The sequence below is a fragment of the Lathamus discolor genome, chromosome 3 (assembly GCF_037157495.1).
Source record: "Lathamus discolor isolate bLatDis1 chromosome 3, bLatDis1.hap1, whole genome shotgun sequence".
Classification (NCBI taxonomy): Eukaryota; Metazoa; Chordata; class Aves; order Psittaciformes; family Psittacidae; genus Lathamus; species Lathamus discolor.
Window position 1 is genome coordinate 12599131 of NC_088886.1, and position 16659 is coordinate 12615789.

At 41.3% G+C, this 16659-nt stretch overlaps 1 protein-coding gene across 8 annotated transcripts in view; it reads right to left on the bottom strand.

Annotated features, from left to right (window-relative positions):
• ST3GAL3 (ST3 beta-galactoside alpha-2,3-sialyltransferase 3) overlaps positions 1 to 16659 on the bottom strand; it is a 197136-nt gene that overhangs the window by 73633 nt on the left and 106844 nt on the right. For all 8 annotated transcript variants that reach the window (XM_065673551.1, XM_065673557.1, XM_065673553.1 and 5 more), the window contains one exon: positions 5219 to 5313. In XM_065673551.1, the coding sequence (XP_065529623.1) occupies positions 5219 to 5313 (95 nt within the window). The remainder of the gene's footprint in view (positions 1 to 5218; positions 5314 to 16659) is intronic.

Genomic DNA, 16659 nt, shown 5'->3' on the forward strand with positions numbered 1-16659 from the left:
CTATGCAAGAAAAAAAACACACACTTGAAAAGAGATTTTTTTCCTGATAACATTTTGATATGCCAACTTTTTCACGCCTGAAAACTCAACATTTTCACTGAAGATGAATGACCTTCTCCCCATGAGACTAATGAAACCACTGCTAAGCAGCACTGAACCACGGATCTTCCCAGAAGCACTAACACAAAAGAAAACATTCAAATAAAACTGAGTACAAGTACAATTAACCATTGCACAATACATCTATTAGCACTGGTGCTCTGGGCAAAGACTTGATTTCTTAGTTGCCAATGTGTCACCACTTCCAGATGCCCCTCTTGTATCAGATGAAAAGATGAAGTCTCCTGGCCAGTACATACATACTACATTTGATAAAATTGTAGCACTTAAACACAGAATCATAGAAACAACTAGGTTGGAAAAGACCTTTAAGATCATCAAGTCCAACCTTTACCACACTGCCAAGTCCACCACTAAACCATGTCACTAGAGACCTCATCTACACAGTTTTTGAACACATTCTAGAGACGGTTCTTTATATTCTCTTATCACCATAGGGGATAAACTGCTTCCTAGGTTCCTGGTGAGAGGCAAATTTTAAGATGGTTATAAGAGAGTCACTCCCTAAGAAATGAGTATCACAATCAATGACAAACTGATTCAGGGCCTCTCTGCTTAAAACAATCTGAAAGGAACACAAATAGAAGTGAAGACCTATAATTGCTGCTAAGCAATGACACAATGACTAACTGCATGGAATAGATACTACATGATCATGTCTGTTCAGTCTTTTTGTGTATGCTGTGCCATATGTTTTCACTTAAGTTCAAAAAAAGCTGCAGCAACTCAACTCTCCCATCCTCATTACACAGAGAGGATGCCAGATACTAGCTACTCTTCCTTAGAAAAGCCTTTTATATTCTTTAAGCCACATATACTGAGAAATTCTATTAATAGTCAGGTTATTTCTCCAGTCTTGTTTGTTGCCCTTCTAATAACTCTTTGCTTTTACTATAGCTACAGAGGTAAATTCGGGGAGGAGGCCCTCTGGGATTAATAATCTTACTAACGCTATAAACAATTTTTCCGTTTCTTATTCATTGACAAATTTAACCCTAAAAGCAGTGCGCATACTAGACAATCTCTGCAACAATATGCACAGCATGTGTATATTCATACCTCCATAAGTTACACTGATAGAAGCGCTGCTAGAAAAGGGTGCAAATACAAAAGAAGACATTTCAATTTCAATAAAAAGGAAACAATCTTCATGCAACTCATTCAAGAGCCTGAGACTGCTGCAGTCTCCTTGATCTGAAGTGAAAAAGCTGCAAGAGCAGGCCTGGTGGGTGCTGGGGGAGAAGAATTCCAACAAACAAATTAGACCATCACAAATGGTGAAATGTGAGAGGCACTCCAGCATCCCAGTTAATGCCGAAACAATAGCCTGGGACATAGGAGGGGTACTCGGCAGCCTGAGCTGTCCCCCACAGGACATCTTGACATTTGTAGCTTTTGGAGTTCCAACTTTCTGTTACAGTTTGGTCTTCTCAACAACTTAAGGTTGATTAATTTCACTGTGTTCCTGAATGACATCCCCTGCTCTGGCTATATACACACTAATAAACAAATCAGCAGCGGGGCAAGGGCCCACACTCTTCTACATGAGCGTGCACTACTAAAACATTAGCACAGTCCCTGATGGTTTTCAGCAGGGCCAAATATCCTCTCCTCAATAATTCTCACGCATTCATAAGGTCACAAGCTAATTCAGGCCAGTGACCTTTCTTGATAGGAAGCTTGGATATAGCCACCCTCTTGGAGGGGGCGGGCAGGGAGTTAACCTGTTTGAACAATGAGCTCAATTGCCTTCAGGACCAGAGGACAGCCATTTTATTTATTAATAGAGATGGAGTTATCATTTCCAAGTGCTCACAGTGGCACAACCCATTTCCAGATTCTGTCAAGTCACATAGTAGGAGAGGAGAGAGCAAGCTCAAAGAGGCACTAACAGTCTCATTTTTTAAAGTAAGTGCAGTCTTCATCTATCTCTAATACCTTGCAGAGGTTACTAAGAGACCACTGTTCAAAAAGAATTTGCAAAAGACTTCCCACTGTGTGCCTCATCTCAGAGAGTCCCGCTCATAAAGCAGTAGGGTCACCACATGCTTATTCCTGTGCTTCTTTAGCAGACAAGTAATCATTAAGGTGGTTAACTAATGATAGCAGCAGTCTTCAATCTGTTATGAGATGTGCGTTATTCCTACAGCAATAGTCTGTTTCAGAACCACCATCACGTGGGGGAAAGTCTATAAAAACTTTCATATTCAGAACCATATTCACCTTGAGGGCTTCTACACGCAAATGTTCTTGGAGAGAGTGGAGGACTCTGGTCATAAAACCCCATGGCACGAGCTAATGGCCACACCAGAAAATGACCAGTGGACAAAAGCAGTGATCATTCTTTTATGAAGAAACATTGTTAAGCTTTCTATGTTATACTGAGTACTTTTTAGCATCTGAAGATGGAATAACTGTCTTTACAATCACATTATTTTTGAAGAACATGAAGATCCCTGATGAACTGTGTCAAAACGATCAGCACGCTGCCTTCTCCTTGATATGATCACCTTTAAACAGCGGTAATCCTGCCCTGAAAATTTCTGAGCCACTTCTACTCTTTTACATGTAATTTATACAGACGCGTTACTCCAAATTAGTGCAGCTCAGCAGACAACGCTCCTCAAAAGCTGCTTTCCCCCAAAGATTGCAAGACTTGTTCTTGCAATCTTGAAATTTTCTTTCTTGGACCAGTAAACAGCAAATGATGAATGAAAAAGGATTTATTTCATTTTTTTTTTCCAGAGACAAAGCAAAGAAAAAATTAGCTAAAAGTCTGAAGAACAGAGAGAACCTTAACAAGGAAAGCAGAAATGGTGACTTAGCCTCTGAGCTCTCAAGAAACTCCTGATTTCCTAACTTTAGCATTTTCAAGCTACCACCAATAAGTTTCTAGAAGTTTCTTGGAACATGCATCATTACTGAAAGTGAGCTCATCTTTTAGCTCTATTTCACACACACACACACACAAAAAATCCATTTTGCACTTGGACAAGATCACAGTGTCTTGAAAACAGTGATATTCACTGCAGTTCTCAGGGTAATCTTCCTATTACCAACCCAGCTGCAGTCAGTATCTATAAACACCGACAGCCTTTCCCAGTGTGATGCACGTCAGAAATCCCAGCTGATGGTGTCACGGGGCTTCGTAACGCACAAAGAAGAACTCCTGCCCCATCTGTTTCAACACAGGCATCTCTCTACACTTTCTCAGCCACCCTGACTACTCTTTTTCCCATGCACATCTCAGCTCTGATAGTCTTCATCTCGCACGAGCACGTGACTGAGCTCCATGCTGCCTGCCTGGATCAGTTGTTTGGATATCATTAGATTGCCCTGACTGAAAGCCCTAATGAGGTGCTGATCCCATCATCCAATCACTCAGCTGAGCCCGAATGCATCCCGTGGGACGGCCAGAAAAGACTGATGCAAGAATTCCAAGTGATGTGTAACATGAAAGGGCGCCATTCGCATCACTAGGACTCACAGCCTGTCAGCACAGCCATTAGAAATCCTGGGCTACAGAGATTTATAATTCAACCCTCCCACACACAGAACTTGCTCCAGACTGAAACTTGGCACAAAATTCAGTCCCAGGAGGGCATTAAAAAAATAACCCATTCAACGGTTTCCGTCCCATGGCTTCAGCTCACAGCCATTTAAATAATGGCAATTTCTCATTTCTCTTTTTAACTGAGGAAATCCAATACAAAACATCAGATTTACATAACACTGCGGTGGTGATACAAGCTGGCACCAGACCCAGGGAGAAGGCTGCCAGAGCCATTCCGTCATCCCCTTTCGGTGAATTTCTCCATTTGGATTCAGTTTAACGGAATGATTTTTATTAGGTCTAGCTGACATCATCTTTAATCTGCAAATCCCACCTCCACGTTGGTCAGGCAGCTTGCCTTAGCTTTGTACACCTTGTGTGTCGCTTAGAAGGGCACAAGCCCAGCTATGGCCAACACAGCCTTCCACTTGCGCTGCCACTGTTATTTCCCTGCTGCAGACTGCTGGCTGATTTAGAAGACAGCAATTAGTTGCCTATTGAGCTGCAAAAGACTGACTGGACAAGGAAAGGACATACACAAAACAAAGAAGGGAATTGATGCAAGCCAAGAGAAATTTATCAGTAGATCCTTTGATTTGATCAGAGATTGTTCAGACAACACCTGCTTCCAGGAAGAGATACAGACCCAAGCCTACTGTGGCTGCAGTTCTTTCACTACCAGGTATTTAAATTCCCATGGGGGCCCATCTGTAATCTTGAATGTGTCACTGAGAAAAAAACCCTGGAGGTTGATGCAATGCCATGAGCACTTTTCAATAAATATATCACACTTCAGAAGTCTGCAGCAGTTCACTGCAGTGAACATAAGCCTTCTCCTCTACCACTACACTCAGTCAGAGAGGCCGTTGGTAGCACCTGCAAAACATACCTTCTGCTGGGTGGTCTTACTGGCTCCCACCTCATCACTACTAGCACCACTCATGCTCTCCCCATGGCATACTTGAGACACAGACCTTGCTGCCACACTTCAGACATGTCCAGTCCCCAGAGGACAGGGCATATTACAAATCATCACCAAAGCATCTGAACAGATTTTTCCTATTTGTTATACAAGTTGACAAGTAGCACAACTATAAAATAATTACATGACCAAATGCTATGAAAAGAAAATGAAGGCTTGTATCAGTGGTCAAACGTAAGGCTCAAAAACTCTTTCTCTTTTTTAGAGAATTACTGATTTAAAAGTACTTTAAATCAGTTTGGACTTTCTGTTCCTGTCAGCAAACATGCTATGGAAGTCAGAGTCAAAATGCTTCTGCCAGGATGTGGTAGTAGGTCTAAATCGCCATTGTTGCACTGATTCTCCCCATGTAATCATCATCCTTAAGATTAGCCTCTGAGGTCCACGTTCCAGCTGTGAAAACCCTTCTGTGTTTCTGAGAGCTACATGTACAATATTTCTCTTGAACAGGGGAAAAAAGCCAAACCAAAGGGACCACCTGTGCTTTCAAAACGGAAGAACAAGATGGGGCAAGTATCTGCAGAACCACCTTCTTTTCCAACAACTGCACAGTTTTCTCATACCTTGTCCTTTAATTCCAAAGGGGGGTACAAAGTCCCTGATACGAGCCCATTTCCTGAAGGTATCATCCAAGAACATTGGTGCCGGCTTCGAGAACCTGAGAAAACCAAAATAAGAGAGAAATTAACTCCCGAAGTAAGAAGGATAAATTTCTGTAGGGAGGTTGAGAGAATCCATTCCTAAGTGCTGATTCTACATTCTCATTGGCAGTACAGTAATATGGAGGATTTTACTTCTACTCAAGAAATCTGTCAGGATTTGTGCCATGAGGATACCCAAATCACTGAAGTTGTGAGCCTGGCAATCACTTCCACTCAACAACTTAGAACTTCTCCACTATTGTCTGGCTATTAATTTAGATACAGTAAGTTGCAAATTGCAAGCAGAGTTTAGGCCATTTAACGTTCAGCTTTGTGAGAACAAGCCAATTTATGTGCTGTCTATAAAAATATCTGAGCAAGGGGTGTGGAGTTGCCTTTATATTGTTCATCACATACAGGTGTGCTGCTCTGTGCAGGTGTGAATGCATGTGGAGAGCAAGGCTGTGGTTATCTGCTCTCATGGCTGCTTCTGCCTCATTCATATGCACACACAGAGCAGTCGCTGTAACACAGGCAAGAAAGGAAACGTTTCAGGAGATCATGATGCAGCACTTAGTTTACAGAGAAGGGAAATTCAGTACAGATGTAGGTGTTTTCTTCTGCATTCATTAACATATAAATGACTCAAGAGAGGTCCTTGCCAAACCAAACAGTTGTGATTTATCCAAAATCACTTACAAAGGAAGAGAACTAGTCCTTCTTAACTGTGTCATTATGGGAATACATTATCCTAATTATACCCTCAACAGACAAACACAGCAGCTACTAAAAATGTGTCTTTTCTAGAAACAGTTAGTACAGTGGCCAGATAGAAGAAAATGATTTGCAAGAGAAAATGCAGAAATATCAACTTTCATATGGAATCATTTTTGAGTATGAAGATCATTGCTAGAAAATATGCTAATACTATGTTCATTCAATCATATCAAAACAGTAGGAGGGATGTTCTGGATCAAAATCAATCACACTGTGCTATGAAAATGAAGAAAGGAATGTACTGCATGCTTGGAGCCAGAGAGTACATCTCCACTACAACCACACTGCAAGTGCAAGGTACATGTGTCTAAAATAAGCACAGCCTGACTAACCTAGGTACTATAACAGGATAGATGTAATGCATTGATTTAACCCTCCCTTGAGGCTGTTTTTGCACTGAGTGTGCAACTCCATGGTACTGCAATCAGATAACTTTTGGACTTGAACTACCTGATTTAAGATAAACTCATCTGCACTACGCCACAGCCAAGTACAGAGCAACAGTTTCAGAGAGCAGCACAGTGAGGAAAGGAGGGAATGAATTCCGAATTACAAACTGCTTGAAGTATAGTTCTATCACAGATGCCCAGTATACCAGAGCTTGGGAGGGGAAAGAAAGACCAAAGGTATTTAACAAAATAAGAAGACTCAAAGCCAGCCATGCATAGCACTTCACATCCACTCATGCAATCTTTAATAAGATCATCTATAACTGTAAAGGCAGGATGAACAGATTACATAGCTGATCCAGAAGGAAAGAAATGTTTTCCAGAGCTGAGGATACTAAAGGATCTATGTAGATTTGCCTGGGGAAAAGTGGAGAAGATGCGTTAAATATATTGGAGCTCCTGAAGATCTTAAGTAAAAACACAAACACCTGAAGGTCTATTTAAAAACAAAACAAACAACAACCAACCAAACCCCGGGATACAATAATAGGCTGAAAATATCCTAAAAACTTCAATAACCTGGCAAATTTGTCCAGCATTTTTTCAAGCACCTTGGTGCACTGAAGTATAAGCATTTTGTTATACTCAGGGGTCTCCAAGGAGGGCCACAAGGATGATCAGGGGACTGGAGCACCTCCTGTATGAAGACAGGCTGAGAGAGTTGGGGCTGTTCAGCCTGGAGAAGAGAAGGCTGCGTGGAGACCTCATAGCAGCCTTTCAGTATCTGAAGGGGGCCTATAAGGATGCTGGGGAAGGACTCTTTGTTAGGGACTGTAGTGACAGGACAAGGGGTAATGGGTTCAAATTTAAACAGGGGAAGTTTAGATTGGAAATAAGGAAGAACTTCTTTACTGTTAGGGTGGTGAGGCACTGGAATGGGTTGCTCAGAGAAGCTGTGAATGCTCCATCCCTGGCGGTGTTCAAGGCCAGGTTGGATGAAGCCTTGGGTTGGATGGTTTAGTGTGAGGTGCCCCTGCCCATGGCAGGGGGTTGGAACTGGATGATCTTAAGGTCCTTTCCAACCCAAACCATTCTACGATTCTATGACTTACCTCCACCTTCTTCCAGCATCAATATGAGGAATTTCTGCAGGATTCTCTACAGCACAGATGTTCACAGCTCTTCCTTTACAGCTACTACTTGAAATAATAGCACAGGCGAGAAGCCAGGTTCCACAGAACATTCCCCATTCTCCCTAAGCAGCAGCTGCAGTAAAGGATGATTGCATGGCCTGGGGGTGACCAACACCTTTGGTCTGGTTTGTTAGGTCACCAAGCCGCTCTGGTTGCTGCTGTGACACGTGGTCTTCAGGAAGAACTTGGATGCTTCAGAAAATACATATATGAACAAGTTTTATTCTCCTCTCAAGAATCAAGAGGATTCCCTACAATACCGTTACAAAGTACTGCAATGAACATTCACCTTTTCAAAGAGCATGAGAAAGGTGGTACATGCTGTAAGGTCAGGCCTAACTCAACTCAGAAGTTGGTATTATTTATAGATGCAATCAACTCTCCTATTTGCAAGTCAGACACCAGAATAAGACAGTTTACTGTCCTATGGAGTACAGAGTGTCTGTCCCTAATGCAGATTCCCCCTCACAAGGTGCCTGGTCAAACTAGAAGGAAAGTCAGATCCTCCTGGGACTCCCTGTAGTCCCCTAAATCACGTGAAACACTAGCAGGACTGATCTCATGCTCTGTGGTGTCCCTTCTGCATCTGATGACCAGGGGACCAAAGTGATATCCAAACCCAGGGGTGAAGTGACCATTGGCCTTTTTACTGCATTTACTACAAGTAAAATTAAGGATTTTTTTAGCAAAGAAAACAATACAGCCTTGGACCACCTATTGTTATATTTAACACTAATGTACACACAGGTAGGGAAACTGATTTTTGATTCATACTTCTGCTTCATTTAAGAGGGGGGAGGAACAGTTTTTGGGGGAAATATTATATCCATATGGGGAAAAAATGAGCAAATTAGAGGATATTTAGCTCCCATAAATCTTTAAGGTAATTCCATTTTGGAAATGTTAAGAAATCATGAATGCTGTAAGCTCATGCATGATCTATGAAAAGCACTTTGCCACCTCAATAAATCAGAGCGGGCAGAACCGATGTCCAGCAGTGACAGGGAAACGCTGTCTGCCAGACTTCTCCAGGAGCATGGCTGTTCTGCATTGGCTATGAAGCCCATCTGGCATAGTCTAGGGTCCTTCAGGAAATATCAGGATACGCCTCAAACAGGCCATGGGAATGCTCTCTGCAGAGCACCTAAAATACATTCCAAGGAATGTGTGGGAGTTTGTCAAACAGAAAAAGTAAATGTTTCTGAATGATGTTAAATTTTGTATCCACTGAGCAGCTTGCATATGAGATGTTGCATTTTACCCAAGTCATCTGTCATGGCTTCCTAAGGGCAGGTTAGCTTCACCTACAGCTGCAGACCTGAAACAGGCTTGTGTTCTATGTCTAAACAGCACATCAAGGGAGAGTTTTGATTCTTCAGACTTAAATTTTAGGCTTTTCCTCTCTACAACACCCCAAATTCCAGAACAGACATAATGCAACCTCATAGCACATGACAGCCTTGAAAAGATGAGAAATTTGGGTGCCTGTGGCACACACTTACAAGCTGCATGATTTGTGAGAGAAATGCAAGCATTTAAATCTCTAGTTTGAATAGCACCTCTGATAAAACAACAAATTACATCTAAACAGACTAAATGTTGGATATATTCATTACAAGTTACAGTCTAAATGTCTCCCAGCTCTCAAGTGTGTGCTCCTTATACAAAGACATTAGTAAAATCTCTAGCACAATTTGTCACTGCACACTGTGAAAGGAAACACACTGCCAGAAAAATATTCTTCAACAGGAATCTATGTGCACAAGTAAGTATGATACATATTTGTGCCTATGGGATTCCGGCTTACCCGACAAAATATTCCGTCTCCAGTTATCTGGAATCCAGTTATATGGATGCTTCCGTAGCAAGTAAGAAGATTTGTGACCCCAAACCATTTCTACCTGGAAGGCTGAACAGAAGCTTCTCAGCCAAGTTTTCTAACCATTTCCATTCTGCTCTTGATACAAAGATCCATTCACAGCTACCCCTCTTTGACATGTGCTGAGGCATTCAAGATCAGTAGCGCTAACTTCCCACAGTATCTTGCAAATTCTAGACTAGTGCCTCCACTATTCACTACTGAAAAATTTCAGACATTTAAATCTTGACTGGAATATGCTCCTTACTCCTACCTGTTGCTTTCAAAGCAATTAATACATAAATGTGTAGAAGAGAATATACTAGACCAGAAAGAAAGCAAAATAAACTGACTGATAGCCTTTAGCTTTAACAAGGAGGGAGGAAGACAAGGCCAAGTCCCTGAAAGAGTAGAGGAGATGGTGGCACCATGTTTCCACAAATCATGACATTACGTAAAGGCAGATTGGCAGCCACCAAGCTCCACTGTGGGCTTATTTCTCAGGTATTTCCTCCCCACTCCCCCTTCCCTCCCCCTTTCAAGCCACCCTGCCCTTTTATTTCATTCTTAGGGAGAATTAGCAGCAATGGAACACTGGAAGCTGAAGGAAAAAACCCAGCTGGTGGTGGAGCCCAATGTTGTACATAACCTGCACATCACAGTTCTAAGAGGGCATGAACCACCTTTTTAAAAAAAAAAAAAAAAACACACCCCCCCGAAAGAATGACTTATTTGTTCTGGTGTGACTCCTGTCTTGTGTTTGCTTATGCCCAAAAGCATCCATGGCTAGACAGAAGGCACAAAATCCACCCATTTTCTCAATAAAATGGCCAAAGCACTGTAGCACTGAATAATTAGCTCTGAGAGCAGCATTTATAAAAGGAAGGAGAGAAAATCCACAACAACCTTTTCCTTTTTCCCTAGTTAGACGTATGTTCTCTGTTGCCTCCCTTCTCTGGGGAGCAGCATGGTATGATAGCATAAGGAGTGAGGAGGTTTGTGATGTCCTGATTTCACATTTCTCACTGACATTAATCCTCTGTCAAAAATCCAAGCAGCTCAAAGATTCCTCAAGCAGCTGAAAAATTGAAGAAACCACATTAATAAGGATTAACCCCATCCTATAACAAAAATACTGCTTTTCCTAAATCAGCAAAGGAGCCAAAACACAGACGGCTGCAAGAAGAAAATCTACCTTAACATAGAGATCAGGCCAAAAATTAAGTTGATCTTAGCAAACTGCAGATATGGGCTAAAATAAAATCAAAGACTGGACTAGATGATCTCCAGAGGTCCCTTCCAACCTGAACAATTCTGTGATTCTTATGAATATGGTAAAGGCAACTTAGCACTGAGGAATAGTTTGTCAGTGCACCCTACCACTGCCATTTCATACCCCTTGTTCTTCTTTTGGAAGAGACACTGAGCCACTGATCCCTATCCATCTTCTTCCATGCTATTCCTGCCTATAGACCCTGAGTGAACCTACATTTATTCCTTTCAGGCTGAAAAGTCTTCAACTACTTGGCCATTCTCTGTATAGATGCCACTGAATTAGGCAGCAGTACAACACTGCTTTGCTTTGTTCCCTGCCCTTTCCCAATAACTCTACATTTGGCTTTTGTCTGTTATCGAGCTGGTGTAACCACCTGTTTCTTTGCAGCTCTGCAAGAAGTACCATGAGATGTAAACCATGGTTATTCTGACAGGAGAAGGCAGTAAATACCAAAGCCACTGTAAAAAAAAACGACTTTATTCCATAAGCAAAGAAAAGGAAGGGGGAGGTAATATCCATTGACCATAAAACTCTCTACCCACTCACACAAGCCAGGTAGCAGTTATCCCAATCTCCTCTCCTGGGATGAGTGCTCTGTATTTTCAAGGCACTCTGGAGCATCATCAGCCTTCTTGCCCTCTCTGCTCTCCATCACCTAGTAGGTTGTTTAAACTCAATGTTGCAGAAATTTCCCCATTGCCTGCTCACTGCTCTGTTTAGAGCCAGACCAGCTGCTCCAACATATCTTAAAGGGCTGCCATACCCTGCACTGTGGTTCATACACAGAACATTGTCATGCTTTTGCAGAAAAGATAAACATCCTATCATAACTGAAAAATGTAACTATCACAGCTGTAAAACCTGTTAAGTATTCCACTTTATTCAAGATCCGAAAACACCAGCTCAAGGACCATGTCTGCGCAAAAAAAATGTGAACAAACTGGAAAAACGATGTAGGAAAGCTGTGAAAAAGACCTGAAGTCTAGAAAATGTGGTGTCTGAGGACAGCTAGAAAGAAATTAATTGTTTTAGTCTAGAGAAGAGAAAACTGGGAGAAGACAGAATAAGCCATTAAATATTACAAGGCTGCTGCAAAAGAGAAAGGTAGTATCTCCATATCCCTGGCAAATAGAAGTAGTAGCTCCTGGTAAACCCAGGACATAGCCCTAGGCCTAAAATGCAGCAAAGGAAACTTAAATTAAGCATTAGTAAGAGGTTTCTTATGCTTAGCATTATTGCACATTGAAATCTATTGCCTGGATATGGGTTACAGAACTTGCATCACCTACAATGGTTTCTGATTTTATTGTCTTATTTTTAAGAACAGCTTTACATCTATTAAGCATGGATTATCCGCAGCTGTGTCTACTTTTTAGAGGGAAAATGAAACAGATGAAGTTTTGAAACTCTGCATAGGTCTTCTTTTAAAACCATTTTTACACTGCACTAACATTGCTAGGAGGTGACCATGTACCCAAGCTACAGTCTGCTGCAGTTGGGAATCAAGAGCTCCAGATTCCTTGTGCTTTTTATGTATTTACCTTCATATACGGTAATCAAATTTCAGTACAAACACAACTGTAGATAAGCAGCACATGGATTTTGCAAGCTTGTTGCTTGCCAAGACTGCTTTCTGTTTGTACCCTGCATCTTTGTGATAAACAGGAAGACACGTAAAGTTTAACCTTTCTGCAGTCATTAACATCTTGGGCTTACGCACCACCAACACACAAAATCGAAGACTGATTTAATATCAGCTCAGTCCTTCCTGGTAACTGACTATGTTCTGACAGACATGAAGTCCAACAGGGTACCCTGAACAGCTTACCTATACAATACAAATAATCTTTATGGGGACTGGAAAGTTTTGAGATAAACTGTAAATACTAGAAACACGAAATCAGTTCGCCCTTTTTAATGAAATCTTCAGGCTTTCCTACTGATTCTCCAAACATTTCAGACAAAATCCACAGATGCACACACAAAAATAACAAGAAGCCTGGTTTAAAGGCTGGCTTCCTTTTGGGAAAGAAAAAAAAAAGCTATAAAATTCAGACAAGGCAGAAACTCTGTCCTGACCTGCCTCATGGTGCAGCATATAAGACAACGTGCAAAATTTGCTGTTGTTCACCGAACCCTCTAATACCGAAACACAATTACGCAAGGGTGAAAAGCTGACTTCTAGACAATGTAGAATGATGTTAGGAGACTTACTTTTAAACTAACATCATTTCAATGTCATAGTTTGTTTTTCATGGGTTATTGTCAGAGATGTAAGATTGAATTACAGCTAGTTTTTTCCTACCAAAAGCCAGGTGGGGTGTTCAAGACTCTGAAGGAGCACCGAGCCAAACAGACGTGATTACATGGTATTTGGAAACATGATGAAGGTGAGCAAAAAGCAGACTGTAATTACTGCCTGAGTTTTCAAAGCCTCCTGTGCAAATAAAACACGAGATGAAGAGAAAAGGAGAAAAGGTCCAATCCTTCTCCCTCCAGAAAGGGTTAGCTCACACGGAAGATGCCAGCCAGCAACAATGCCAGTTGGCCAAAGTTTAGCAGAATTTTGCTCCTGCTCATATTCTGCTGGGTCAGGAAGGAGACTGCTGTTTCTAATGAAAAAGGAGAGCAGTCATCTAGGCTAATTGCTGCTGTGCAATGTTGCACTCCCAAAAGGCAGGGTATCTGATTTTTCTGGTGAAGATCTAACATACATTCCAGAAGACTGCAGATGATGGGGCAGTTTCCATCACTGGCCTGTTCTCTTTCTTTACTTATCTCTAAATATATCTCTTCTTTAACCAGTCTGTTAAAAAGCAGTGACTGCCCTTTGCTTCCATAAAGCTATCTCTTTATTCTACTTGCAGAGAAAAGCTAATCCACAACCACGCCATTGCCAGCAATCCTCCCACCCACTGCTCATCCCTGCCACCACTGGCATGTTTCACTGTCCTGAGCTGTCGGCAATCTTATGATAGAGCACAACAAATCGCGCTTCACTGTTTCAAAACCCTCTGACCCCGTTTCCTCCTAAGACATTATTTAATGTCTGCATCTATCTTGAGGGTATCCTACTGTATCAGTCAAATTTTCAGATTTCAAAGTATTGAAGGGAAGAGTGAAATTTTTAGTAGCTTTCATAACGAGCTCTAATGCCACTGCAAAAGGAGTCTGGAATACTTAATTCCTCCATCTAGAACAAAAACCATATATAATTTCTGTGTACTGATGTCACTAAAGCTGAAAAGAAACTGGTACATCTATATGGCACAATGATGACACCATCAGCTAAACCAGAAATGCACATATTGTTTGGCACAGACAAGCACAAGCACAGAACAGATGTGACTGCTCTGTCAACGTCCAGCGCAGGGAAACAAATAGGCACAAAAGACAAATGAGTATGACCTGATCATGATACAGCCAGCTGAAGACAAAAATAAGGTCATTAACATTTAAAATGGGTAAGCTTCAAAACAGCCTTGTGATGGAAGCCAAGGAAGGCAGGAAAGTGCAAAACAAATGACTTGAGGTGAAGCCTGGTCAGTTTATGGAAGGGGTTGGATGATTTTGTGTCTGCATACGCAGGGGACTAGACTTTGTAATTCATTCAGTTCCTGAGTGCCTGATGTTCCTTCACCTCTGGCATATTGCTCCAGGTCAAAAATCTCCTTGGGGAAATTTTTCCTGCTTAAGTCTTACTGGAGTGAGGACACTGGCAGAAGAAAGGTCAATGTTTCAAGCATCTTTACTGAAAGAAAAAAGGTTGTTCTGAAAGAAAAGAGTCTTTATTTTTTTAAGGTTCAGATACTTCCAGAATGATCAATGCCATTCCAGAACCCAGACAAAAACTTCCTGTTAAGATGATATGGAAATTATTAATCTGCTGTAAAGTACACACCTTAGCACCAACAGAGGTCTTGTCAGCTCTAGATTTTCTTACATGTAGAGCAATATTCTGCAAAGTTGTATGGGATGCAGTTCCTCTTATCACTCTCCTGGGAGAATCTCAGCTTTCATGTTAAAATATTTTCCTAGCCTTACAGTTGAAATGAGACCTCAATAACTAACAAAGGCTCAGAAACCTGAGGAAGAATAAAAAGAAAGCCTTATTTTTAAACTGCATGCCTTTTCTGTCCTGACTCATTATTACTGAATATTTGTAGGTTGCAGTTGTCATCAGTGCAACTCCCTACAGTGACTTTAAGGTGTTCCAGAGAAAGCCTCCCCAGTGAAAATCCAGGCAGAAGACAAGTCTGCTTTCAGACACAAACAGGAAATGAAAGCAAAACAGTAAAAGTAAGGGGGGGGGGGGGGGAAGGTCTGTGGAAGCTACTGCATCAACAGTTGCCTACAGCACATAAGACAGGCAGATAATTAGATGCAAAGAAACAAAGACAAGTAAATTGTTCGGCTTCATTGAGCACTAAATAAATTGATGATCAAAGACAATCATACAGATAGTCCACTGTGATGTTTCTTAGAATTTTCTGTCAGATATTTTCAAAGGGTTTTTTTTCTAAGTCATCACAATCTGAGTTTACCACAAAAACGGCAAGAGCAATGACAATGTCAAATCAAGTGAGTTACGTTCAGAAAACAGGATGAGATGAAATAGAAACAAGAATGAAATCTGCAGCAAAAGGGAAGCATGGGCGATGCTGGGCAAGCACAGCTCTCTGTGAACATTTTGAAATTGGACAAGGTTTTTTGGCTCAAATCCACACCATAATTTGCACCATTCAGAAGATGGACATCCTAACTAAAAAGCCAAAGCGGTGAGGGTGGAAACGTTCTCCATTGCACAAATTCCTAATGCCTAAACAATTTACCTTGGCATGCTCCTTCTTGTAGGAAGTTGTTCAAGAAACAGTTGTGTGGTTTTCAAGCTTGCCTAGTAGTCAAAGCAGTGTAATTCATCTGACCAGAGAATAAGCTGGTTTTACTCATACCAAGTGAAAGAGGATAATGTAGTTTCAGGTGCTCCCAGGTACTGCCACGTGATGTGCATTTGTACAATGTATAAAAAAAAATAAATCACTATCATCAGAATCTATTACCACTTACTGAAAACCAGTTACAGACAGATTACAAAGCTGCTATTAATGAGATCCGTATCACTCCCAATGGGAAAAAATCCAGATGTGTTTCTGTTACTCTGTTGTACAATAGACTTCACATTGTAGTGCAGGACGAACTCAGGGCAGCCAGTTGTTGAAATTTAAGGTTCAGACAGAGGCTTTTTTCTTCCTTTAACCAGATGCAAAAGCCTCCAAGGATTTTTTTTGCATCTCACAGGCTCCGACGGGGAACCTACACACAAAAAAAGGCCAAAACATATACCCCAAATAGAAAGTGTGTTTGTCAGAGGGGTCTTTTTCTCTCTGGTGCCAGTGTGAGCAGGTCCTTTTATAACTGGAGAGAATGTTTGATATGGAAGACATAGACCCTGTGCCCCGTTTAATGTAATTCTTTATCTCCTCTTTCACCTTGTTAATTCCAGACTTTAGCCCAAGAGAGATCTGCAAAGCAACATGAATTAAAATCTTCCAGATAATATCAGCACTGTTTAATATAAGCTTCTCTCCTTTGGTCAGATGGTTTTAAAAATAAACAAGTATTTTAACAAAACAAGGGTAAGACACCAAGCTTGTAAAACCTCTTTCTGGGTTCTGCTTGCAGAGATAAGCCACAGAGACTGGACACCGAAGAAAGCTTCCATGTAAGAGGCCACCTGACAAAATCAAAAGGATTTACTGACTCAAAGAGCAAGGTACAGTGGAAAGAACTGCAAACAGTAGACAGCACAGACAGCTATATCCTTTCTTCATCATCCCACACAGAAAGTGTCTGGTTTGAGTTAAGAGACT